Consider the following 27,372-nt stretch of genomic DNA (forward strand, 5'->3'; position numbering starts at 1 on the left):
CAGGGAAATTGGAATCTTTTATTGAAAGTGTAAAGTGCGCAGTGTGGGGTTTGGCATGGAGTCTAAGAGGACTCGATCCTCCAGGTGACCTCCTTCCCAACGCGGGGGCTGACCGTAGGACTGACCGTGGCCGGCACTGTTTGCCAAAAGAGTCTCTGGCTGGTTCCTTTCTTGGGGGAGGGGGCAGATGGGAAGAGGGTTGGGAAGCTGGGGAGGAACCTGTCGTAGGGGGCTGAAGGGACTCAGGGCTGGAGACTGTGTTAGCAGAGCCTTTCCCGGGCGAGTTCTGGCTTCCTCCGGGGCTGCAGCAGCATCCCTGCCTCCGTCCTTCAGGCACTCAGCACCAGGAGGTCCTTGGAGTCAGAACAGAGAACCCAGTTAGTGGGGGAGATGGCTTCTGCTTACAACCTCAGCAGTCACCTGCCTGAGGACTGGGCAAGACACATTTCTGGGAAGGAGCAACTGCGAACAGTGGGGGTTTATTGGGACTAAAGGGGCCCGAGGAGCACCTTGGCCATGTCATTAGCTTGCCCTGTACAGGGGACCTTGGACAAGACACTTCACTTCTGCCCCTCATCTCCTTCTTCCCCCAAATAAGAGAAACAAGCTTGAGCGTCTGTCCACATTCTTCCAAAATCGAATTTTCCTGACTCAAAATATCTACAGCAAAGTAAATAATAGATTTAACCCATGGAACAAAATAAGTACCCATAAGTCTGTACTGATATAAATAATTGGGTAAATAAATTAATGGAGGAGAAAGGATGGCTCTTCCTCCTTTCAATTTCTTTTTTTTTTTTTTAAGATTTTATTTATTTATTTGACAGAGAGAGACACAGCGAGAGAGGGAACACAAGCAGGGGGAGTGGGAGAGGGAGAAGCAGGCTCCCCGCTGAGCCGGGAGCCCGATGCGGGGCTCGATCCCAGGACCCTGGGATCATGACCTGAGCCGAAGGCAGACGCTTAACAACTGAGCCACCCAGGCGCCCCACCTCCTTTCAATTTCAACTAATAAATGTGGAAGGAATGATCGAAATGGAAAGTCTCCATGAGGCAAACACCACAGTAATAACTCTTGCAGACAAGAACCATTAAAGAATGCCAAAATGAGTGGGAGAAAGTGTAATGAGAAATAAGGTATGTGGGTGGTCGTCTCTAAGTATCTCCTCATGAGATATTTATTAGTTACAATGGGAAAAATAGTAAGTTAACCAACAGCAGGGAAACTGAGAGGGACCACCTTCACCTCATGATCAGAGTCAATATCCCCAGGAATAAGACACTGACATTGCATGCTCCCCCCCCCGCCAATACGGTGCACCGAGAAGGACACAGCATCACTCCCGTGGCGTTCTTGCCAAAAATACGTAACCTCAATCTCATCATGAGAAAACATCAGTCAGATCCAAATTGTAGGACATCCCATACCATGGGCCAGACTCATCAGAAATGTCAAGATCATAAAACACAAGAATTTAGGAACTGTCACACGTTGGAGGACACCATTCCAGATTTGGATTGACAACCAAGTGCAAAGTGGGATCCTGGATCCTGAACCAGACCAAGGACAGCAAGTGGGAAAACCATTGAGGAAGATCTGCAGTTTAGTTAATAGTTTTCTATCAATGTGAACTTCCTGGTTTTGATCATTATACTCTGGTTATATAAGATGCTAACATTAGGGGAAATTGAGTGAAGAGTATTCTCATACTCTCTGTACTATTTTTGCAACTCTTCTGTAAGTCTAAAATTGTTTTAAAACGAAAAAGTTAAAATAAAAGGCTAGACCCATATAATAATAACAATAACAAGAAGAAGAAGAGGAGGAGGAGGGGAAGGAGGGGGAAGAGGGAGAAGAAGAAGGAGAAGGTGCCTGCGTTGCTTAGTTGGTTGAGCGCCTGACTCTTGGTTTCGGCTCAGGTCATGATCTCAGGGTCATGAGATGAGCCCTGTGTCAGGCTCTGTGCTCAGTGGCAGTCGGCTTGAGACTCTCTCTCCTTCTGCCTCTCCCCCCATACCCGCACACTCTCTCTAAAATAAAGAAATAAATCTTTAAAAAGAAAAAGAAAGAGGAGAAGAAAGTAGCTACCATTTACAGAGGTTGTACAAGACCAAGTCTGGGCTGGGTCTTTTTTTTTTTTTAAGTTGATTTATTTAAGTAATCTCTACACCCAATGTGGGGCTCGAACTCACGACCCCAAGATCAGAAGTCACATGCTCTACCCACTGAGCCAGCCAGGCACTCCAAAGCTGGTTTTCTTTAAATCAGCGGTCCTGCGCCTTTCAGACCCAACACTCCAGTTTACATTTTATCACAGGTATTTGTGCTATCTCCTTTATTATTCTGAAATGAAATTCTTAATCTATAGAACCTACTTATATCCCTTGCTGGAATATAAAGAAGAAATAAAAGGTAAGTAATTTATAATACAATAGTATGTATTTTGATGTGAAATACTCAAGTATGATTATTTAGGAAAGAAAAAATCATCCCCACTAATTTAAAAAAGGCCCTTAGGCTGGGGAGGGGGCTTGCAGTACAGCCCTAGTCGAGAACCACGGTTGGAGCTGTGTCCGTTATACCAGTACAAAACCTACTTCTCACTAGCTGGGTGACCTTGGGCAAGTGGCCTCCCCTTATACTAAGTATAAGGCACTTTACACTTAGACTCTCACTTTATTCTAAAAGCAGCCCTGAGGAGAGGTGCTATGATTAGCCCCTTTTACAGAGGTGAAAACTGAGCCTCAGAGACGTTAAGTGACTTGCCCAGGGTCACCCAGCTGGATACTGGCAGAATAAGGACTGGAACCCAGGCCCTACTGAGCAAAGTCATGTTTAAAAATAAAACTCCAGAACGATTGGAATGAAAACCAGTAGAATGCTCTAAGTGGTCATTTCTAGGGAGCAAATGTATCTAAGAGAATAAATGTGTTTGTTTAATCATTTCTGTATTTTCCGAATTTCAGTTAATGAGCATATGTGGCTTTTATCATGGCAAAAAGGCCTCCTGCAACTGAATTTCAAGGCACCTGCCATGATTATAATTAGCAGTTATTTCAGGAATATCTATCCAAAGGCCCATTGTCCCTCTGGCTGGGAGAGATTTTCCGGGACCAGGATTGTCCGTTTTATTCACTGCTATATTCCCCACCCCCTTGCACATCATCTGGCACTCAATAGGTGCTCAATAAAAGTTTTTCCAGTGAACTACATCGCACTTCTACTGTGGGTGAGCCCCTTACAGCTCTGAGCCTCAGTATTCCCATCTGCAAGATGGGGGCAATAACATCTGTCCTGGGGACGAAATGAGATGGTGGATGAAGAGAGCTTCATTGACGGGTTCTTCAGCTTTGTTTCTTGTTCCCTCAGCCCCATCCTTTGAAGGAAGAGGCCTCCATTGCCCTACCTTTCCCCTCCCTTCTCTTCCTCCTCCCAACTCCTGGGCATGGAACAAAGGGCAGAACAGAGTTCTTCTCCCCTTACCTCCAAAACGTCGATGTCTGCATTGCTGAAGTCGATGTTGAGGATTTTGGGGAGAGGGACGCCAGAGCCCAGCACGGCTGTGAAAAGAAACACCACCACCAAAACGGTCAGGCAGAGTGAGTGTGGCTTAGAGGCATCAGCCTTACAGGAGGCCACCAAGATTTTCAAGGAGACCAGCCATTTCTGTTCCATCTCTAGGCCTTTGTCCGAGCAGGTGCTCCTGCCCAGAGCACACGCCCTCAGCCTTGCCTGCCTGCTGAGTTCTGAGACTCCCCCAAGACTCTGTTTGGATGTCGTCTCTTCTGTGAGGCTTCCCCCAGCCCAGGCCAAGAAACCTTTGGCTCCTGCCCTCCCTTGAACCACCCCCACCATTACAAAAATCACAGAATATGAATTCTCTCTTTCTCCATCTGTCACCTCTACCCAGAGTGTGAGTTTTTTGCAGGCCAGGACTGTGTCCCCAGCATCACCCAGCCCTGGGCTGGGCACAGAGGAGAGGACGGATGTTCGCTGAATGGAGGCATGGAAGGATGCACATGGAGTCCCAACAGGTGACCACGGTGGGATGTACTGATTGCTTTTAGATTGTCAGAACTTAAGTAGATTCATGCTGACTCATGTTCTGGGAAAGAAGGGAAGAAGGAAGGAAGGAAGGAATGGATGGATGAAAGAGTAGGTGGGGGAACTGGATTAAGTGGAGTTAAACAGATTTTCTGCCTCCAGCAGGACTTTTCAGAGAGCTAAGGACATGGTGAATCTACCCTAGGGCAGTATATTCAGAATTTCCCAAACTTGCTTGGCCATGAAGCCCTCTTCTTAAGAGTATCCCGTAGGACTAATTTTTCATGGAACCCACTTTGAGAATCATGCTCCTAATCCAGCCTCTCACTTTTGAGAATGGTAAAGTGAGAATGAGGGACTTGCTGCCAAGTTCACACCACCTCTTAGTGACCAAGCCCGGGAGAGAGTCTCCACCTCTTGCCTCAAAAGTCAGCCCAGCCCAGCCTCGCTCCTGACATCCTCCTCTCCTGCCAGGGAACATGCACGACCTTGGTGACCAGGGCCTTCCTGGGATTGCGATTCAGCCTCTTCTGGTGACAGTTTCCAGAATAAAGGTCTGTTGGACATGGAGAGCGCCCCAAATTAACCCCGGCTGGTAGAGCTGACAGCAGTCCCTCTCCATCCTCTCCTCCACCAGGGGGAAGTGGGAAGAGGGAGGGTGGGGCCAGGTTTGGTGGAGGCCTTAGGGACGAGGTTACAATGGGGGGGGGGGTTCAGCTCTCCCAGCCTCCAGTGGCCCCACAGTTCAGATAACTTCCTGATAATGTCCCCGAGGCACCACAGAGAGGAGGAATCATGCTCTGTTCCTTCGTTCTGTGAAGCGAAAACCCTCACTGATAATGTGGTTGCCTAGGGGGCAGAGTCTGGGTTAGGAGGCTGGGAGATCAGTAAGAGCAACTTTAGCTTTATCTCTACTGATCGAACTTTTTACAACAATAATTATTCACATAGTCCCCGTATAAGTAAAATTAAATACATGATTAAAAATCAATCGGGACAACACATGAGCACTGTGTGTTGTGTAAGACTGATGAATGACAGAACTGTACGCCTAAAACAAATGATACATTATATGTCAATAAAAAGAAAAAGAAGGAAACCAGTTTCAATCAAGTGCAAAAAAAACATTAAAAATAAAGAAAAAATAAAAATCAATCAGGGCCATAATAATGTGAATATACCTACCAATACTAAATTTGCACCTGAAAATGGTTAAGCAGGTAAATTTCATGTGATGTGTATTTTACCACAACTAAAAATAAACGCACACAAAAAAAATCAGGAAATATCTTGGACTTTTTTTTTTAATGGAGAAAAAGGAATTTAGAAGGACCTATAACCAGGTGTTGAGATTAAGTGCCTCTGGGAGGTGAGATGTTACTTTTTAAACTGTCCTGGACTTTCTAAAACTTACACACATATAATATTCATATGTAATCAGAATTTTACATAGATAATCAGAAAAACAAAACAATCAGCCAAGTAAGGAAGAAGGAGGAGGAAGAGAGGAAGAAGAAGGAGAAGGAGAACACAGCAGAAGCAGCAAATAAGGAAGTTGATGGACCCTCGGGGCAACATTTGCCTTCAGAGGGTTAAGTATATAAGCTTAGGGTGAAGTTCTCAGAAATACAGTTGAGGCAGAATGGCTGTGTGTCAAATACGCCCAGCAAACCAGCAGCCTCCAGGCCCCCTAGCCACACACCCCTGCAGAGGCATGGGCGTAACTCTCACCGTTCATGGCGGGCAGAAACGCCAGCTCAAAGATCTTCCCCACCAGCACCTCCAAGAGGCCAACCTGCAGGGAAGAAGGAGAACTCAACCCTGGCAGGGGTTCACTCAGATCCCCAAGGGCTCCTTGAGGCCCTACCCTGTGGCCCAAGCGGAAGACACAGAACAGCTCTGGGAGAATCTGGGAGCTGCCGTGACTCGAGAACCACCGAGTTGGACAGGCGTGAGGCATATCTGTCTGCCTGCTGTCTCTGCAGTTAGGGAGACTGAGGCCCAGAGCAGGGCCTGTGCTGGTCCAAGGCTCATGGTGAGGCTGGGACTGGGGGAGGCCCAGGGCCCGTAGTCTATGGTGGTGTCACACAAGGCCCTGGGGTTGTGTCGCCAACACTCCGGGTTCCCGTCCCAGCTTAGTCTCTGTGGGCCTCTGGGAAGTCTCCCTCACCACTCAGGACCCTCAGCTTCCTCAGCTGTAAAATGGGCCAGCAAGCCCCGCTTGCAAGGAGGCAGCGAGGATTACGGGCAGATCAGGTGAAATGCCCGGCCTTGAGACTTTTCATGTGTGCGCGCTCTGAACATCTCTAAGCCTTGGTTTCCACATCTGAAAATAGGCATGAATAACCCTTCCCTTGTACAGTGGTTGTAAAAGCCAAACGTAAACTCCTCTATGTAAAATACCTGCCTTGGTGTAGAACCACATGGTAGGACTGTGACAAGCGCGCGGGACTTTTATCCCAGCGCCGTGACCTTGGACACGTCGACCAACTTCTCTGCATTTGGCTGCCTTATGTGGAAAATGGGCTAATAATTGTGCCCAAATCATAAGTTTGTTTTGAGGATTAAGTGAGAGAAATTTGTTTAAAAAAAAAAAAGCTTAATTTGGCGCCCTGTGCCCGGCTCTGCTATCCCAGAACTGTTCTCTAATATCACACTCTGTGAGCTGCTGCTTCTGCTTGGAGTCCAGAGATTCCGGTTCTGGTCCCAGCTGTGCCCCAAGCAGCTGCGAGGCAGGTCACTGCTCATCCCCGGGCCCCAGTTTCTCCATCCATGAAATGAAGCTGGTGACACCACTCCATGGGTTGGAGAGGCTGGGGTTTGCAAAAACTCAGAAAGAGGCAACACCGTGGGTGATCTGAGTATCTCTGCGCATGTGGAAATCTCACCCCAGCTTGCTCGGAAAAGCGGGCATCTGTTTAGTCGTCAGTTTGTAAAAGAAAAGAGGGGCATTTCTGCAGACTTTGGTGGTGTGGGGGGACCCAATAATCAGCAAAGAAACGAGGAAACAGGACGAAACCCTAGAATCTGAGCATCTCAGATTAGAAAGGAAGAGTTCCAGAGTGTGGTGGTAAAGTGGTGGCTAGGAATAAATCCAAACCTATTTGCGGAGGCTCAGAGTGGGTTGGAGTTGCTCAAGATTACATGGGAGTCAGTGGCAAAGCCAACCTCCCCCCACCCAATCCAGAAAAGCAGGGGTCCTGGAGGACATGGCTGCGCCTAGCACCTCCCCACCCCGGAGTGGAGGGATTTGGGCCAAGTGGCCTCCATGGGAGTAGTCAGTTAAAATGGGACAGCCTCACAGGCTGAGTCGGAGCTGGGAGTCTGTACCCAGCCCCTCCCTGGCTTTGTGGGCCTCCGTTTCCCCACCTGGAACGGAGGCCTGACAGAGATGTCAATGCTTTGGCATTCCCCAACTCCCTGGGCCCCAGCCAGCCACACGGGGATGCCATTCCCAGAGGATCTTGCCCTGGGGGCTGAGCTTAGTACTTACATCAAAGTTGCCTACGTTTGAGGTTCTGAGGTTGAGGTGAGTCCTGCCGAGAAAGCAAACAGCCAGTTAGAAACAGTGATTGCCTGAGAATCATAAGGGGTTGTATTGCAATGAACTCTCAGAAGCCCCTCCACCAACATCCTCACAAAGACCTCTCTTGACCCCCGGGGGCAGTTAATAAGAACAGTGTTGAGGTCCACGTAGTGAGCACCAACTATGTACTAGACATGGTGCTCGAGCTTTTATACCATACACGGTAGCCCCCAGGTTTCGTTGTCCGTGGGCTCAGGGACCCGCGCTCAGCTGCAGTCGGGAAGAGAGGAGCCCCCTTCTGGCCTATTATGGGAAGGTCAATAGTATCCTGACATTCCGTCACATTCACCTGACTTCACCTCATTACGTGGGCATTTTTTCATCTCACATCATCACAAGAAGAAAGGTGAGTATAGAGATGCCGGGGTGGCTCTGTCAGTTAAGCGTCCGACTCAGGATTCTGGCTGAGGTCATGATGTCAGGGTGGTGAGATCGAGCCCCGCGTCGGGCTCTGCACTGAGCATGGAGCCCGCTTGTCCCTCTCCCTCTGCTCCCACCCCAGCCTGTGCTCTCTCTCTCTCTCAAATAAATAAATAAGTAAATTCTTAAAAAAAAAAAAGAAGGGTGAGTATAGTACAGTATTTTGAGAGAGATGACATTCACATAACTTTTATTACAGTCTATTTTTACAATAGTTGTATCTTATTTATGAGCTGCTGTTGTTAGTCTCTCACTGTGCCTAGCTTATAAAGTAAATGTTACCACAGGTATGCGAGCTAGGCAAGCACAGTGCAGCTAACCCGTAGTACCAGCTATGCTTTCAGGCATCCACCGGGGGGTCCTGGAACTTACTGCCCATGGATCAGGATGGACTGGTGTACGTAAGGCTCAGATCAGAGCTGTGACACCTACTGGCTGGGGGTCCTTGGCCAAGGACTTACCCTCTCTCTGCCTCGGTTTCCTCCTCTGCAAAGTGGGCGGCTGCAAGGACTAAATGAGCAATCCAAGCGAGCCTGTTCCTGGTACAGGGTGCGTCCCACGCACCCAGGAGCGATCGTCCCCACCTCGTTCGATCCTTTCGTGACCCTCTGGGAGCGGAACCTGAGGCTCCAGGGGACCTCGCCGTGGCTACAGAGCTCAGGAGACAGAGCCCAGGACTCATGCCCTGAGATGCACTCTTGGCTGCCGTGCTATTCTGAGGAGGGGGCCCGAGACCAGGGTTTGAGGTCTCTCTCTGCACCCTGAGGGTCTCGGTCTCACTGTGCCTGAATGTCACCTGCAGACCGACAGCCCTACCTGAGAGAGGCCGGACCAGACTTGCCCTGGGCCAGACGATTGGAGCCCTTGTGCATCCGGCAGCACAGAAACCAGTGAGCCTTCTCAGGGGAGAAGACTGCTTCAGTCGTGTTTTATTGCCGACTTCCACTCCCTCCCCTCCTTCCCCCTCGGTCACTCCATCCACAACACCTGAGCTCTTTCCTGCGCTGCTCTCGCTGCCTGAACTGTGCCCTCCTCCACTGGCCCCTTCTCCTTATCCAGGCCTCAGGTCAAGCATCGCCGCCTTAGAGAGACTCTTGGATGGCTCTGATTCTTGTCCTATTCCGAGTAATTCCCATTGTTGGGCTTGATAAATATTTGTCGTAAGAAGAACAACTTACAACGAACTAGGCACGTGCTGACAATTTTACATACAATCTCATTTATCTTGAAGTAGGAATGATAATTGTACTTACTGCCATAGGCTGACGTCAGGAATGAAATGAACGGAGACACACTTAGGGCTTAGCTCAATGCCTGGCACATAGAGAACATCCAACAAATAACAGCTGTTCTCATGAGTCCTACGAGGTAGGGACTATTATGCCCGTTTTCAGATGAGAAAACTGAGTTTCAGAGAGGCAGAGTCACCTGACTATGTCACATGGCCGTCAGTGGTCATGTTAGGATTTGAACGCATACTGCTTGGCTCCGGAGACTGCGCTTGTAATGGATGATGCAGCTCTGGGCCAGACAGACCTGGGCTGGCCCAGAGCCCCTCTCTGTACCCTCGGTGCGGCCCTGAGTCAGTACACCTCCTCTCTAAGCCCTAGTTGTCTCCTCTTTAAGATGGGAGAATAATAGCCCTGACCCCGCATGGCCATTGCAAGGCTAAACAAGATCATGCATACAGATACCTAGTGCAAAGCCGGGCACATCCTCATCACACCCATCGTTGTTATTATTGTTGACATTGTAGTTGTTGTTGGCAGTAGGTCCTTTCTCTGAAGCTCACGGCATCACCCACCCTGCCCAGCTCGCGCCAGGGCCCTTGGCACTCACAGCCCGGTTTCACCCCTGCAGCCTCCGGGATTTACCCAGCCCTGACAGCCATGCGAGGGGACCTCCGGTGTCCTCCCAGGCGTCCCTTCAGGAGCTGGCCCCAGGCATGGCAGCACCAAAGAGGCCCTTCTGAGTGGCAGGAGCCCAAGTCCGCAAACCCCCTTACTTGTCCAGCTTGGCGTCAATCATGAGCTTATCTCCCTCCACGGAAAACATGGCCAAGAGTTCTGTGTCCTGGAGGAAAGGGGGTGACAATGAGGTGCCGCTGCGGGGCGGGCTGTGTGTGCCAGCCGCCGGCTAGGTGCTGCATTAACAGAGGTTGTCCGTCCCCTGAGGTCTTGGTCAAACCTCCCTTTACAAACCGAGACCCCAGTAACGCTCCCTATATAATGGATATCCCCGCTCTGGAGAGGGGGGTTGGGAGTAATAAATTGCCTACGTTCGCTGACAAGTGGGTTGTTTTCAAGTAAGTCAGCAGGGCCGAGTGAACTTCCCTCAGAAAGACACTGTCGCAGGGAGCAGGGATTGCTTGGCTGGTGTGGGTGTCTGAGCTGTCTCGGGGCTGGGGGCAGGTGGCCTGCAGCCTAGGAAGCTGCTCCAAATGAGCCACTGCAGTTGGGGTTGGGCATCATCAATGTCAAGTGCAACTGCCCCACTCCCACCCCCAGCAGAGGGCATGAAAGGTCCAGACTCAACCCCTCTCCAGCAGAAGCCTGGTTATAGGAATGTTCCTCTTTGCTTCCCTGCTTCCCACACCAAATAAAATAAAATAAAATAAAATAAAATAAAATAAATTGGTCTTATGAAAAAAAAAAAGAAGCTCCAACACATTCAGGTGATTAATTGGGATGATGAAGGACTGGATGCTCTGGGTGTGTATGGCAGGGACCTGCATGGGTGTGCAAAATCATCCCATCCATTCACGAACTGATGCCTGAAGGGTATATAGGATTTGGCCAGGTGAAAAAGAGGGTATGAGAGTGATCCAGGCAGTGGGAAGGGTATGTGCAAAAGCCCCGGGGCAGGAAAGAGGTTAGCATTAGAGGGAAGAGAGAAGGCCAGAGAGTAAGGAGGTAAGAGGACCGCAGATGACTGGAGTGAGAAGGGGCCAGACCAGGCAGGGCTAGCAGGCTGGAGAGGAGTCATGGCTACATCCTGGGGGCACTGGGGCTTCATAGCAGGGCTCTGAGCTGGATCATACAGCATTTGGGCTGTTGATGGAATATTTCCACGGAGTAGGGACCAAACAATGAGGGGCAGTCATCTCCACTCCCTGGGTGAGAACCAGCCCTTTTAATCTGTCATCTGATGATGCCCAGAAAGGACCCCCAACACACCATGGCTTGGCATGCTCTAGCCAAGAATACCTACTTCCTGGATTAGAGGTGGCTCAGTTGTTCTTGAATCCTGGGAGGAGAGCCTGAGAAGACACAGCAGATGGGACAGAACCCCAAGTGTCTGAATCTAAAGCTTTAACCACCAAGGGGGAAATGGCATTTAACACAGCACATTGCTTCAACAAATATTTACTGAGTACCTACTATGTGCGGGACCCTGTGCTAGGCTCTGAGGATGCTGTAGTGAAGAAGACAATGTGCATCTCCGCCCAGCAGTAAACTAACAAATGCATTGTACAGTGTCAGGTTAAGGCTGAGAGAGAGAGGGAGGCCAGGGATGGGGATATTTTAGACAGCTGATCTTGGGAAGACCTCTCTGGGGAGGTGGCATTTGAGCAGAGACCTAAAGGAAATGAGGAAGTGAGTCATGCAGACACCTGGAGAAAGAGTATTCCAAGCAGCAGTGGAAACAGCATATGCAAAGGCCCTGGGGTGGAACTCCACCTGGCACATTGGTGAAAGAGTAAAAGAGCAAAAGAGTGAGGAGTTGAAAGGTAACCAGGGGATGATCTAGAAGAACTTTGTGGGTCATTGTTAGTGGATTGGCTCTTGTTTCAGGATTGAAAGGAGAAGTTTTGAGAAAAGGAGCCACATGATTTTAAGAGGATTCTTCTCTATGAAATAACTGGAAATTGTATTTGTATCTGTCTCCTGCTGGGTCCCAGGGACTTGAGAACCAGTACCATCTGCCTTGTTTCCCCTTTCTCCAGCATCTAGTAGAAAGCGTAACCCAGAGTAGGTGCTCAAAACAAATCGCTGAATGCATGAATTGCCACACCCGTGCTCTACAACCTGTGAAGGAGCCCTTACGGTAGGCCAGGTACTGCTCTGAGCGTCTTACTAATGCCCCGCTGCTATCCCCATAAAGTAGAGGAGAAAATCAAGCCCAGAGAGAGGGAGTGATCACATAACTAGAAGTGCTGAAGACTGGATTTGAATCAGATCATCTGGCCCCATGTTTGGCTAGTAGTCACTATGGTTGGTCCCATGGGGGTTTGAAGGGGTCTGGGGACTCCAGAAGATCACATGACGCCCCCCCCCCCAGATACTCACCACATCAATGAGGCAGATAGTGGTCTCGACGTCATTGGGCTGGGAGACCATGACCTCAGAAGTGGCGAACACCTTCACCAGTGCCTTGTCCTTCTGCAGCGTCACTGAAGGTGGGTTCGGCACCTGGATCCTGATGGTGAGTGGGCGGGACTCAGGGTACTGCTGGAACACCTGGGGGTGGACACCAGGCCAGAGTGAGTGGAGCCCTGGGGGGTGGGGGTGCCCAGTGGGGCATCAGCCAACCTCTAAACACATGGCCCAGGGTCTCAGACTAGGCACCCTCAGATCCAACAGCATCTCTCGAGCCCTACAAACCACATGCAGGGGCTCTGACCTACTGCTGGGTTTGGGCAGGGGGCTGCCCTCTCCGAGCCTCTCATGTAAGGTTACTGGAAGAATTAAATGTGGGGGTGACAGCAAAGCTCAATGCCTGATGTCCGGAAATGCTCAGAACCTGCTCCTGAGCAAGATGGGTTCATCTGGACATTCACAATTGCATCAAATCATCGTAACAACTCCATGGGGTATTTTTTCCCCATGTTACAGATAAAAAAAAAAAAACCTGCAGCTCAAGCAAATTGTCTATGGCCGGCAGGAGAGCTAAGGTTCCAGCCCAGGTCTATGTTACTCAGAAGCCCAGGCCTCCCTCCCCTCCTGCTGCCTCTGGATGCCCCACCTGGAATGAGAAAGTTCACAGTTTAAGGGGCTTCACAGTGAAGTCCCAGAGCGAGGCACAGCCTACCTGGATTGGCTGGGGTCTCTGGAGACCCACGGTGGGAGGAATCGGAGCCTGTTTGCTGCAAATGGACTCCCCAAAAGCTAATTAGCTGAAGGGACAATTCATCAAGCAATCAGTTCCCATATTTGCTAAATAACTGTTTTACTAAAAAATTTATTTTAAGGAACACTCTTCTTTCTTCTTTATTTTTTTTTAAGATTTTATTTTTAAGTAATCTCTACACCCAATGTGGGGCTCAAACTCATGACCCCAAGATCAAGAGTCACACACTCTTCTGACTGAGCCATCCAGGTGCCCCTAAGGAACACTTTTCTTAAATATATTAAATGAACATAAATATATGGGAAAAACGACAAAGTTACTTTGAAAAGAATTCCATGTAGGGCGCCTGGGTGGCTCAGTTGGTTAAGCGACTGCCTTCAGCTCAGGTCATGATCCTGGAGTCCCGGGATCGAGTCCCGCATCGGGCTCCCTGCTCTGCGGGGAGCCTGCTTCTCCCTCTCCCACTCCCCCTGCTTGTGTTCCCTCTCTCGCTGTGTCTCTCTCTGTCAAATAAATAAATAAAATCTTAAAAAAAAAAAAAAGAAAAGAATTCCATGTAAATGGAAACTTCCATGTGCAATGCAGCAGTGTGGATTCTGGTCCTGAGAAGGCTCTCTACTTATTTTCTTGAACACATTCAAGGTGAAATTCTTTGTTTTTTTTTAAAGATTTTATTTATTTATTTGAGAGAGAGAGAGAGTGAGAGGGGGGAGGGGGAAAGGGTCACAAGAGGGGGAAGGGTCAAAGGGAGAAGCAGAAACCCCACTGAGAAGGGAGCCTGACGTGGGATTCGATCCCAGGACTCAGGATCATGACCTGAGCTGAAGGCAGTCGCTCAACCAGCTGAGCCACCCAGGCGCCCCAAGGTGAAATTCTTTTGAACAAACTGGGTCTATTGGCAAATCTAGTAAATTCAGCCAAATGACCACTTAGTGGATCCACCCTTTGGCAATCTGGCTTTTGACAAATCAATGACTTCGTGAATTGGCTTTTCACAAAGGGATTTTCAGTTTAGCTGGAGGGACCTACCCCAACATACACAGTCTCCAACAATTAGCAACACCTTCCTTCGCAGGGACGTGGAGAGTCCCCCTCAAACTCTCCCCACAGCAGCAGGACACCCGGGATGCCCCTCCCCACTCTGATACTCCACTCCAACCTGGATCTCCAGGAGACATTCCTCTGTGTCCAGCCTGAATCCTCCCCCTGCTGCAGACCCAGCCCCATTTCAAGGCCTGAGTCCCTGCTCTAGCCCAGCTCTGCCACTTCCTCGTTGTGTGACTTCTCTGAGCCTCTGTTTCCCTGTCTGTAAAATGGATTGCTCCTCTCTTGTGGCCCCATTAATGCGGGGGAGGGAGGGTAATTAAAACCAAATAAAAGAGTGCACGCTTAAATTTCTTTCATAAGCTGTAGAGTGCAGTGCACATAAGAAGTGGCCCAATAAATAAAAGGTCCAGTTGACTGAGGGCTCTCCCTGCCTCCCAGAGCAGCCACCATTCTGGACGTTAGATAATGGTGCTCTGCCTTTCAGCTTCCAACCACACGAGGGCGATAGTGACCATTTGTTGAGTTGGGTCTCCCTTCCTGCCTCTGAATTACAACCAGAAGCAGAACAGGTAGAACAGAGAAATGTCTAAAATGGTTGTAGATTACAGCAATCCTTCGTACCTGCATGACACTTACAATGTAAGAAACTCTTTGCTTCCAGGGGCAGGGTAACAGGCTTGGGACCCGCGCTGGGACAGGAACTGGGATCAGAAAGACCTTTGTTCCCACTGTACCTAACTACTAACCTGACAAGAGTCCCACTTGTTCCCCCCCGCTTTTAAAATAGGTTTTGTTACTATTAACAAGAATAATAACAGTGAACATTTATCAAATGCCTACTCTGTGCCTACGTTCAGATCCCAGGTTCTCAGCCACACAGTGAAGTGGGAGTTGTTATCCTTTTTTTCCAGATGAGAAAACTGAGGCCCAGTGAGAAGTAATTTGCCTACGGTAGCATGGTTGAGACATGCTGAGCTAGAATTCAAAATCATGTTTGTCTGCTCCAGAAACCTGGCTCTTCCCATCTAAGCCACCCTCCACCTGCATGTGCTCTGTGTCAGCATCTTTACATGAATTATCACCTTCATCATCCTTACTCTCTTAGATGAAGCTGTGGAGTGGGAGTTAGCATCCTTTTTTGACAGATAAGGAAGCTAAGGCTCAGAGATGTTAAGACTCTTGCCTGAAGACACACAGCAACGAAGTAGCCAGGCCAGGATTAGACCTGTGCAGGCCAGTCTACTGCTAGAGCTCAGGGTCTTTCCACCTCAACCCTCCATGCTCCCCTCTCATAAGAATTTGGATACCACACTTTGCCACTGCACTCCTAAGGAGGGTGTCAGGTCGCCCCACCCTAGTGTTGAGTGTCTCCCCTTCTGACCCAGTTCCTGGGACAGTTAGAAGGAGGGCAGCACTGAAGACAAGGGGACACTTCTGCCTTACATACCTTGGGAATCAGAGCTCCCAGCGTGGACGTGGTAAGAGGAGGAAGCTCTTCAAACTGCAGGACAAGAAGGGTCATGTGAGTCCCTGAGGTTATGCGGACAGATGGGAGTTGCTAACACAGTGATTAAACTCCTACACACCCTAAGACAACCAGTGGGGGGCATCTTCTTCTCTTTAAAGACCACTTGGGGGGCCCTGCCCGTCCAACAGCAACCACCATACTGATCACGGTAGCTGTTTTGTGGTTAAGTGGACAGGGCCAGCCACTTAAGCTCACCACAGACCTGACTCTTTCTCCTCTAAATGTAATTCTTGATTAAAACACGGTGAGCATCAGTGAGTCCATGTGCATAACTCAGTGTCCACTAAATGCATAATTCTGCCATATCTTTGAACAGCCTGTACTATTATTTACTTAATGTTTTCTTTCAATTGACTTGCTTTTGAAAACCTCAAATACTAAAAAATGGAAAGCCAGTACCATTTGACAGAAAGAAATGGCAACTGGAAAAGTAAATACAATAAAAACAAAATAATGCCATTACATTCTGCTTGGATATCATTGTCTGTGGAGGGCTATGGGTATGAGTTCTGTTCTCTCTGAGTTAAAAAGAGGATACTTAAAAGTGCAAGAGAGGGTTAACTATATACTGGCACTAAATGGAGACTTTCCTCTTGATGGAACCAAGAAGGACACAATTCATATGGTGGTTTTTTTTTTTTTTTTAGAACATCTTATTCTTAGCAGATAGACATAAATTTATGGAGTGAAATGTCATGTTTCCAAAAACTTAAATTGTTCAACAATAGCTAGCTAGCTAAGTAGATAATAGATAGGTTAGATAGATGGATGAATGGAAGGATGGATGGATGAGAAGATGGATAGATAGAAGGATGGGTGGATGGATGGATGGATGGATAGATAGATAGATGGAAGGATGGTTGGATGGACAGAAAGTTGGATGGAAGGAAAGAAGGATAGAACGATGGATGTATGGATGAGTAGATGGGTGAGTAAGCAGATGGATGGGTGGATTGGTATACATGAAGCAAATATGGCAAAATATTAACTGGTGAATCTGGGTGAAGGATATTTGGGCATTAATTGTGTTATTTTGTAACTTTTCTGAAGGCTTGCAATTTTCACAAGAAAAGGTTTGGAAAGAAAATTACTCTGGATCATACCTTATTCTTACGTATGATTTAGTTTTTAATATCAATGTTTACCAAGTAAAAGGATTCTAAGCATTTATATTGGTATACATATATAGGAACATATATCATGCTTTTAAAGAAGGATTGGCATAAAATTAAATAGAACTGAATATGATTTGATGTTATTTCATGCCCTGGCTGTGAGTCACCTAAAATACCCTAGGCACCAGGCTTTGGTAAACACTGACATAATCAATACATGTCCGTGAGTGGGAAATGAGTGGGGGATGCTTTAAAGATTGCTTTAAAGCAATCTTCCCAAGTCTGTGGGGACTAGACAGGATCAGTGGGGAGCTCTTTGTTGCCCAGCCCAGCCCACCTCTCGATGGGGCCATGACTCACCATGCCGTCGGTGATGTCGATATCCAGTGCCCCCTGCTTCTGCAGGAGGGCCAACACTGAGCCCAGGAAGTCGGCAGAAATGGCCAGTTGTGAATTGGTGTTGTCGCCCATGGGGGGCAAGTCTGGCATCTTTTGTCTGGGAGACATAGCTGGCCGCCCCAGTGGATAGTCAATGAGCTCTCCTCCAGCCTCCCCAACCAGAGTCTGGGGAAGCAGAGAGGAAAGGGGTCACAGGGAGGGGTACAGGGAGATGAGTGGAGGAGGAGGCTGAGACTGGGTGAGGTCCTGAATCTGCCGCCAGGCAGCCTTCCTCGATTAAGCCCACTGGGACTGAGTTATCCTTTCTTTCATGGCCCCCAGCTCTCCTTCATTTGTGATGGAATGGAACCTCTTGCAGTTCTCACTTTATGACCACTTACAGCCATCTTTTGCTTTCAATACATGTGTGACATAGATTCTTCCCCACTCCATCCTGCCACAACAAGTCAGCATGTTTATGGATCTGCAAAATGCCATGGTGTATCTACACTCTAAAGACCAGACACCTTTCCACAGTCGGCAGATGCTGTGTGGTCTGCACCAGGGACTTCTCCACCTCATGGAGAGTTACTCTGTCCCTACTGACTGGGTCAGGCCCCACCACCATCTCATGACCCCCACCGTGGCACCTTCCCACACCGTGTTCCCTCCCCCACACTCTTCTCTTGTTATGGCCCACTTATCTGGCAGGTCTCAGCTTAAGTGTCACTTCCTCCATGAAGCCCTCCATGACCTTCCTGGATACATCCTATCTCCTTGCTTCAGGCTCTGATATCCTGGGACCCTCTTTCACGATCTTTGTGTCTTTGTTTGAGTGACTCTTGGATGGCCTATCCCCTCCAATCGATTGTAAGCTCCATTAAGGCAGAGATCTTACCTTGTTCACCAATGCACCTCCAGCCCCAGGCCAGAGTCTGGCAAACAGCAGGTGACCAACAAATATCTCTTGGATGGCTATTGTTTATGAATAGACTAGGTGTGCCCATATATGTGTGCACAAGTAGGCTCTGTCTGTGGCAGCTTGGGTGTGCACCTGCAGCTCTGTATCTGATGGAGCATTGGGCGGGGGGCGGGGCGGGGGGGAAGCATCCATGTTGGTACAGCGCAGGGGGAGCACGCATGCGTGTGCCCCGTGCAGTTAGGGGCCGGATTCGGTGGTGTCCCAGAACCAGCTCACGCCCGCTCATAAGCGCTCTTGTGACATTCTACGCTTGTCTTCCCAACTCTTCATTCAGTGATATCAAGTTGGTAGCTTAAAATGGGCCACGGTGGCAGTATTTAGACCATGGAAATCAGCAAATGCTATGAATCAGGACTTTTTTTTTTTTTTTTAATCACGGATTGCCGGCTGCTGGCGCTTATCAGCACACTACCGGCCGGATTCATTCCTCCAGGAAACCCAAGTCCGTAGTAGCAGAAGGTAGACTGCTTGGGTTTAGATCCCAGGCTCACATTTATTCGCTGTGTGACCTTGGGCAAGTGGCTTAACTTCTGTGCTTCCGTTCCCTCAATAAGAGTTCACCTTATTGTATCATATGGTTGCTGTGAGGATAGACTGAGTTAATCTACATCAAACACTTAGAATGTGCCTGGAAAGCAGTAAGCACCTCTAAGTGTTGGCTATGATTGTGTTTTCTGATGTGGCTCCTAGAAGGTCCTCAAGTCATCAAAAGAGGGTCCTGTTCAAACGTTGCTTCGCAGACATTGAGTAGAAGCCCATGGGTCTGGCAGTCACACCCCTGCCCACCTCCCCTTGCCCCGAGGCCCCGGCACTCACATTGAGGTCCAGCTCCAGGAATTCCCCAGTCACAAGCGGGAGGCTGGAGAAGGTATACTGGACACTTCCCAATATCCCCAGAGGAACCAGAGCTGCAGGCAAAGGTGGGGGTCACGGGGAGTCCCCTTGACCTTCCGAGATGCCTTCCCTCCTTGTGCCCCAAAGCAGGCAGAGCAGCAAGGCTCCAGATCCAGACAGCATGAAAAGAGCCAGAGTTCTGGGTTCAAATTCCAGCTCTGCCTCTTCCTTGCTGTGTGACCTTAGGCAAGACACTGCACCTCTCTGAACTCCAGTTCCCTCCTCTGTAAAATCGGCTTAATATAACTCCTTGGACTATACTGTGGGGTCCATGAGAGTCTGGATATCGATAAGCTTTGTAAACTGTGAAGTACTGTGACCAGGGAAGAAGGTTTAAGATTCCACGATGTGGTGCTTAGTTGAAGCGTGGACTTCCCTGACTGCTTGTGACCAATAGCCCCATCATCTGGGCTCTTCCTCCCTTGTTCCTGGCCACAAAGGGAGAGAACTTTACCTGTCTGGGAAAGCCATCCTCAAACTGCTTGGGGTCTCGAGAGATGGGACTGCCACCCCAGAGGGCTGCGCTGTATGGCTGTAGAAACTATAGCCCCTCATAAGTCAGGTGCCTCCATTATGTTGTGGTGGTCTATATGAAAGGAGATCCCTGGAACATGCCGTGTGTGAACTGCACAACTATATGGGGCAGGTTTGCCTTCAGGAATGTTCACTCAGAAATCTTGGATCGTGGGGCGGTGTTGGAGCCTGGTTCTGAGGACCTGGACAGTCTCCATGGTGTCTCCTGCTCTTCGCTCTCCAATCCCTCTGCGGGATGAAGCCAACCCCCCATTGTAGAGATGAGGAACCTGGAAAGTCTTTCCAAGTCCACACCGGTGTCAGGGCAGAGCCAGGACTCAAACCCAGCCTCCCTGTCCCAGTCCGGAGCCTGAGCCTCCGGGGCCAGCTGGGAGGCTCCTTCCTCCGGGGGGATGTCTGGCCAGGTAGCCTCTCTCTTGTGGCATCGGCTGCACCGCACTCTGAGGGCCTGAGTGGGTGTGCCCCCACCACACTGGACCCTCCTCCCAGACATGCTATGTCCCCAGTGCCTCCCATGGCTGGGCCCAGATCAGGGCTGGCAGATGTTGGCTGAATGAAGCAAAGCAGGAAGGACTTACAGTCCACGAGACCCAGCTGGTCGTTGACAAGACCCAGCACCACGTCCACGATGGGGCAGAGCTGTAAGGGGAGACGGCATGAGGTTCCAGTGATGGGGCTAGGGTTGGGGAGGGGAGCACAAATACTGATAATAGCTAACATTTACTGCCTGCTTGCTCTGTGCCCAGCACGGTCCTCCCCACAACCCTATGGGGAAGGGTCTCTCCTAACCCCCATTTTATATCTGGGAAAACCAAGATTCAAAGAGGGGATATGATTGTCACGCAGCTCGGAAGTGCCCGAGCTGGGATTCAAACCAGAACTGTGTGACTCTTAAGCTCCACTTCCTTATCCCTTCACTAATCTGTCCCTCTATGGTCCTCCAGGTCCTCCCCAGACCCCCAAGAACATGTCCCAGCCCTCTGGCTCCCTCCGTCCCTCTGGGTCACCTGCATGCCCACAGGGATGGAGGCTGGACTGTGGTCCCTCAGTCTGGGGAAAGTCTGTGCTTCTAGCTTCCCATCCCGGGATGGGTTCTCACCAAGTCAGGGAGGACGTTGGCCAGCACTCGGTTCACTAAGTTGTCCACGAGGTTGGGGAGAAGCCTGCGGAGAGAGGAGTGGAAGGGAGGAGGGAGCTCACCAAGCTTGTCCACACTTGGGGTCCCTGGCCAGGCCCTGAACAGCGAGAACTGGGAAATTGTTCTGAAAGCCAGAAGGACAGTGGCTGGACCTGACTGGACAGGCAACCCTGACAAATTGCTTGGCTTTTCATTCAATATTCACTCGTCTGTCCATCCATCCATCCATCTATCCATTCATCCATCCAACAAACAAATGCTCCTTGAACTCTGCAATGGGCCAGGTGCAGAAGTCATTCCCTCCTGCTCATCTGCCCCTCAGTGGGCTGCTTGCTGCCGCTTTGTGCCGTCTTCCTAAAGGGAAATGAACGTATTACTTGATCCAAGCACCTAGCACAGTGTCTGGTGCATAGTAGGTGCTCAATTAATGTTTGTGGGAGGGAGGGGAGGAGAAACACTGGTCAGCAAAATGTGCTCATGTGGTCCGCAAGAGGAAATGCATTGTTGTTGTTGAAAAGCTTGGGACATGTGATCAGTTCTACAGACAAAGAAACGGGTCCGGAGAAGTGGTCCAGAGCGAGTTCTAAGTCCATCACCAGCTGTAAACTAACTGTCTTAACCAGTTAGTTGAGGAGGGGAGGAGATCACGGTGTTGATGCATAGACAAGACACATAGATGGACAGACTTGTAAGGCAAGCATGTGTTTCCCGAGGCCCCTCAGTGACGAGAAAGTGAGTGAAACATGGCTATCCTAATACAAAGTGTCACAGACAGTTTGGCCCCTTAAAAATCCATCCGTCTCTGCCCCCACTGAACACTCCCTGTGTCCACCCACGTCATAACTGACCGTCCAATGCTTGCCAGTTTGACAGAGCAAAGAATTTCTTGAGATCGTGTCCTAATTAGAACGTTCCACTACGCATTTTGGTCTCCTTTTCAAGTGGATGCACGCCTCGAGGGGCCTTGTCTTGGTTCCAATTCTCCTTGGAGGGTAAGGCCCTTGAGAATGCACCTGCACGTTTACCCATGCATGGGTGTGTGTGTGTGTCTGTGTGTGGGGGGGGAGGGATCATCTGAATTTAATCTGTGTACATTCAGGGCACAGACTGTTTTCTCTTTCTGGGAAATTATCTGGCAGATACATCAACCCACATTTAAAATGTATATAAACGGTTATTCATTGTAACCTGTTTGTCAGAGCAGAAGATTAGGCAGATTGCCATGTCCCCACCCCAGGGGACTAGACAAATTCATGGTGGTTTGTCCAGACAGTGGAATAGTACATGGCCGTAAAAACAACAAGGAAAGTCTCAATGTTCAAATACAGAAAAATCTCCAAATAGAGTAAGTGAAAAAGACAAAGTGCAAAATGGTGTTTATAGGATGTGCCCATTTGTGTTAAAAGGAGGGTTGGGAATAAGAATCCACATTCATGTTTGCTTCATTTGTAGAAAGGAATTGGAAGGAGAATCAAGAAAGAAGCACAGTGAGCTTGCTGGGGAGGGGCAGATGGGAAGCAGGGTGGGGAAGAGGGCTCTTCAGTCTGTGCCTTTTAATTTTTTACATATATTTTTAAAGATTTATTTATTTATTTTAGAGAGAGAGAGCAGGAAAGGGACGGAGAGAGAGAGAGAAAGAGACTCTCAAGCAGACTCCCCGCTGAGTGCATAGCCCAATGCAGGGCTCAATCTCATGACCCTGAGATCATGACCTGAGCCGAAATCAAGAGTCAGACGCTAAACCAACTGAGCCGCCCAGGCGCCCCTATTTTTTTTTTATATTTTGAACCATGTATTACCAAATATATTTCCTAGTGAAAATGTGAATGTAAAAATCTGTGAGGTTTCTGGGTCTCCACCTCCTCTCCTCACCAAAATATCAGGGGCCAATTTTCTCTGTCCTTACCTACCCTAGAGCAGAAACAAAGACTCAGAGAAGCTCACATGAATCAGAAATTCTTGAGTTCAAGTGGCACAATGAGTTTTTCTACTTTTAAAGTCTAGGTAGATGGGGCGCCTGGGTGGCTCAGTTGGTTGGGCGACTGCCCTCGGCTCAGGTCATGATCCTGGAGTCCTGGGATCAAGCCCCGCATTGGGCTCCCTGCTGAGCAGGGAGTCTGTTTCTCCCTCTGACCCTCCCCCCTCTCATGTATTCTCTCTCGTTGTCTCTCTCTCAAATAAATAAATAAAATCTTAAAAAAAAAAAAGTCTAGGTAAGAGGAGCACTAGAGTGATAGTGAGAAAACATTGATAACACAGGAGGGGAAGGAGTAGGGGGTCAGAGGTCTCGAAGAGAGAAGCCAAAGAAGCATTTCCCATGATGAGGGCCAGGGAGTGAAGAGAAAAGGACTCAGCTCTGAGCTGCCCTGATGTGCCCTCATCCAAGACCATCACTGGGGGACAGTGTACCCAATACACAGACACTTGAAACCTCTCTGGACAGAGTATGGGGACTTGGCCACTTTATGAGGAGGGCATAACAGAAAAAACTCAACCCCTAACCAAGGTTGCACTGGACAGAACCCATTGGGAAATTTCCCCATGAGTTAGGGCTCCAAGAGACACAAAACTCCTGCTAGACATATATTCAGAAAACTCTTAAAATATACCAGATTCTGTACTAAGTGTTTTGCATTCATTATCTCAATTACAAAGGGAAAACAATTACCCCCATTCCACAAAGAAGCTGGAGCACAGAGAGGGCAACAGAGTTGCTCAAGGTCACACAGCAAGGAATAGTGGAGCTGAGGTTTGAACTGTGGGCTTCTTCTAGAGCCTTTACTCGTAACCATATGATTTGTCAAAGACAGACCACTTCACCATCCCCCAAGGCACTCCACTGCCCGCTGGTACTCACCCTCGCAGCAGCTTGACTTTGATACCCCCCAGGAGGGTGTCACATCGCTCAATAACTAGCCTAGGGTAGCCCGTGCGGTCCATGGTCAGCCGGACCTTGGCAGTGATGTTCACTTCCACAGCGATGTCCAGGAAGCCAATGAGACTGGAGGAGATCATGGGGCCGGTGAGACTGTGAGTCAACCTCGACTGCCAGGCAGCTCAGCTTCATTCAGTTCTATGCAGCACCTTGTACCTTGGCCTCTGTCCTTGCTGTCCCTGCCTCTTTCTTTTGTGCATCTATTATGCTCCTTGCTCATCTTTAGGGGTCCCAAACCGGAAGGCTTCCCTGGTCCCTCTACATATGTGAACAAATTCTATCTCTTCCTTAGTCTATGAGAGCTTCCTTCAAAGGCTAGGAACAGGGGTCAATAAATGAACTCTATATATAAATTCTGGTTTCCAAGGTGACTACCCATTGACCTAGCTTTGTAGACATGACCTCATCCCATGGGGAGAAATCAACACCAAAGTCCACTCTGTGAGGTTCTCGGATAAGCACTACTTTGTGGCAGGCACTCTTCAGGGAGACATTTGCTTGCCTTCCCTCGCCTGTGGCCACAGCCACCTGGAAAAGGAGGTGTCTTATGTCCATTGCAGGAGAAGACACTAGGGCTCAGTGACATGAAGGGGCTGACCCGAGGTCACACAGCTTTAAAGAGAGTCAGGATTCAAACCCAGGCTGTCGCCTGTCTCCAGCCTCCCAGAGCTACCTTCACAGCTGACGGGGACCACAAGATGACCTGAGCCCAAAAGTATAAGCCATGTACTGGTAACACATTAGGTCTTATTATTCCCCCCATATTATGGACAAAGAGGCTGAGGTACAGAGAGGGGAAATGACCTGCCCACGATCTCCCAGCCAGGACATAGGGCGATGGGGGCCCCTCCAGGGCTGAGGGTACACACCTCTTTCCGTTGATGGCCACGCGGGTGTACAAACTCAGGTAGACACCCACACCAGGCAGGAGCCTCACGGACACCCGGGGGAGGGTCAACTCCACGATGCGCAGTCTGCATAGGACCCGGGTGGTGAGATGGGGGTCAGCCCCACTGCCTGCCACCCCTCGCCAGGAGTGCCCCGTCTCACACCACCCCCTTCTCTGTGCTGCGTTCATTCCTCCTGGCCCTAAAGAGACCTGAGGTTTGTGGATAGAACTGGGAGAACACAGAGAAGTGAAAGAGAAAGAACGCCATGACCCACACTCCTATTGGCTGGAGACGCACTGTTTGCATTTCCAGGTATTTCCTTTGGATTTCTTTTTTCTTGTAAAGATGCCATTCCCTCTATTGTCCCTGCCCCTCCTTGCCTGCTTCCTTCCTACATATTCTCAGATTTCAGATTAAGACCCTCTTCCTCCAGGAAGCCTTCCCTGACCTCCCCCATTATACACATCCCTATTTCCCCCATGAACTGCTTGCTGGTGTTATAACTGTATGATTATTTTCAGGCATCTTTATGAAAGCCCATATACCCCATCAGCCTGCAAGCTCTATGAGGACAAGAGACGTGTCTTTTGGCTAACCATGTGGCCGCATGCTCAATGCCAACACAGTGGCCTGCACGTAGGAGGAGCACTAAGTATTTGTTGAATTAGATAGTGAATGTGAGGATGAGACTGGGCACAGCTGAAATTACTCTATATGTGTAGTTTTAAATCCTTGGGTATTTTCCATCTTGTGACTATGACCATTCTACAGATGAGGAAATCAAGACTCAGAGCGATGAAAAGTGTGGCCCAGAGTCACACACATATATGAAAAGGTGAGTTGAGACTCACATTCAGGACTGCTTAAGGACAAGACCCCCAAGCCATACAACTTGGGGCTCTCAAGACCTCCAGTCCTGAGGCCAAGCCTTGAACTCCAGGCCCCTGGGTGTGATCACCCAGCTTGTAGGTTCATCATCTGGGCTTGATAGGGAGAGCCTGGCCCCTCCTTACCCGGTGATGCCCTGCACGGTGCTGAGGATGCCACCCTCGCCGAGGACGCCCAGGACTCCACCTCCTCCAAGAAGTCCTCCATCGCCAAGGAGACCACCTCCACCGAGCAGGCCACCTTGGCCCGACAGGATGCCATCGGCTGCCAGCATGCCCCCAGTGCCCAGCAAACCACCTGGGCCCAATGCCCCAGTGGCTACACCGGGTGGGATCTCTCCAGGCTTCAGCTCTCTCCGGTGAAGCCTGCCCACGGCTGCTGCAACTTCATCTGACCTGTACCGCCCATGGCCCCTGGGGCTGCCATATGCATTCACAGCATTGCGGTAGTCGCCGTTTCGGAGGTCCCTGTTGCTTCCATCTGACTCAGGGATCTCACCGTATCTGTATTTGCCCCCCAGCTGAGCGGTGTTGTCATTGGTCTCGATGTGACCATACTTGTAATTACCGCCAAGCTGGTCGCCATTGGTATATTTTGGGGGGCGCTCTCGGACATGGAAATCGTTGTAGGGAACGCCACCGACACCTCGGGAGAATTCAGCGCCTCTGTAGTCTTTGTAATGGTGTCGGCCAGCGCCCAAAAGACCACCACCACCACCACCCAAGAGACCACCACCACTGCCACCCAGCAGCCCCCCACCCCTGCTGCCTCCGCCACCCAATAAGCCTCCCCCAACTCCACCCAACAGGTCACTACCACCCCCTCCACCCCCACCACCAAGCAGGCCCCCCAGAAGACCACCGCCTCCACCACCTCCACCTCCATTTCCACCAAGCAGACCCCCCAGGAGCGGCCCGCCACCATCACCACCAGCTTTACCCATGGGCACCTCTCTCAGGGCTGAGCGGAGAGCATCACTCTGCTGTAGGGTGCCAGAAATGGCTGCAGAGAAGCAAGGGTACCAGTCAGGGCTTTCTCCCACAGCCCCCGGGTACCACCGCCGGAGCACTGCTCGGCTCTCTGGGCCATTCTTCCTAGTGGTAAAACGTCAGGGTCGAATGGGAAGACACCTCCAGACCAATCCAGCCCTGACATCCCAGCAACCTCACTAGCTGCTGACCTTGACCTGCTCTCACTTTAACTAGATTTCACATCGTTCACCAAACCTGGAAAGATTTTCTTCTTCATTCTCCCTTTTGAGTGCTCTATACTTCAGAGCTTATAAACCTGCTTAGACGGGAGTCAGGGCAGGGAGTGTCTTCATTTGCCAGCTGACAAAAATGAGGTCCCAAGAATTAAAGGCAGCAATAATTACAGCTCCTACATTTGAGGGCCTACCATGTATGAGGAACTGTGCTAAGTTTTCAAAAGGCTTTCTCATTCATCCTCATATCTGTCCTCCGCGATGGGGCCAAAATCACATCGGTTTTGCAGATAAGGAAACTGAGGCTCAGAGAACTCAAGTTGTGGACTTAAGTCCACACAGTCAGTATTTGAGCCCCAGGAAGGATGACTCCAGGACCCCAAGCTCTTAGTCACTGCTGTCTACTGCCTTGGCTCTAAAATCCTTAACATGCTGCCTTGCACACAGTAAGTGCTCAGGAAATGGTAGCCAAAAGCAGAAGGGGGAATAATTTACCCATCCACCTGATGCAGAATCTGCCAGTGACAAAGAGGGTCCTTGGGAACCTCAGAGTTGGCTGGACAGCCCTGCCCACCCCATGTCACCGCTAACCCCCTGCAGGCCTGGACTCACCGTTGCTCAGCACGTGTTTGGTAACCCTGAGGACAGTGTTTGTCTCTTGGCGCGTGCCACAGACAGCTGCCACAGACAGAACAGCCACACACCAGGCCGTCCACAT

General features: G+C 49.7%; 1 protein-coding gene across 1 annotated transcript; it reads right to left on the bottom strand.

Annotated features, from left to right (window-relative positions):
- On the bottom strand, positions 1 to 27,372 carry BPIFB4 (BPI fold containing family B member 4). The gene is made up of 16 exons (XM_021689190.1): positions 27,267 to 27,372; positions 26,390 to 26,452; positions 25,576 to 26,095; positions 24,542 to 24,646; positions 23,595 to 23,738; positions 20,699 to 20,762; positions 20,178 to 20,238; positions 18,988 to 19,079; positions 17,172 to 17,375; positions 15,616 to 15,669; positions 12,341 to 12,511; positions 10,057 to 10,124; positions 7,539 to 7,581; positions 5,777 to 5,840; positions 3,485 to 3,561; positions 1 to 353 (listed from the first exon to the last, which is right to left on the bottom strand). Exons 1-16 carry the CDS (start codon positions 27,370 to 27,372, stop codon positions 330 to 332), a joined length of 1,860 nt encoding a protein of 619 aa, XP_021544865.1. The 3' UTR covers positions 1 to 329.

Source organism: Neomonachus schauinslandi, chromosome 10 (assembly GCF_002201575.2).
Source record: "Neomonachus schauinslandi chromosome 10, ASM220157v2, whole genome shotgun sequence".
In the NCBI taxonomy this organism is placed as follows: Eukaryota; Metazoa; Chordata; class Mammalia; order Carnivora; family Phocidae; genus Neomonachus; species Neomonachus schauinslandi.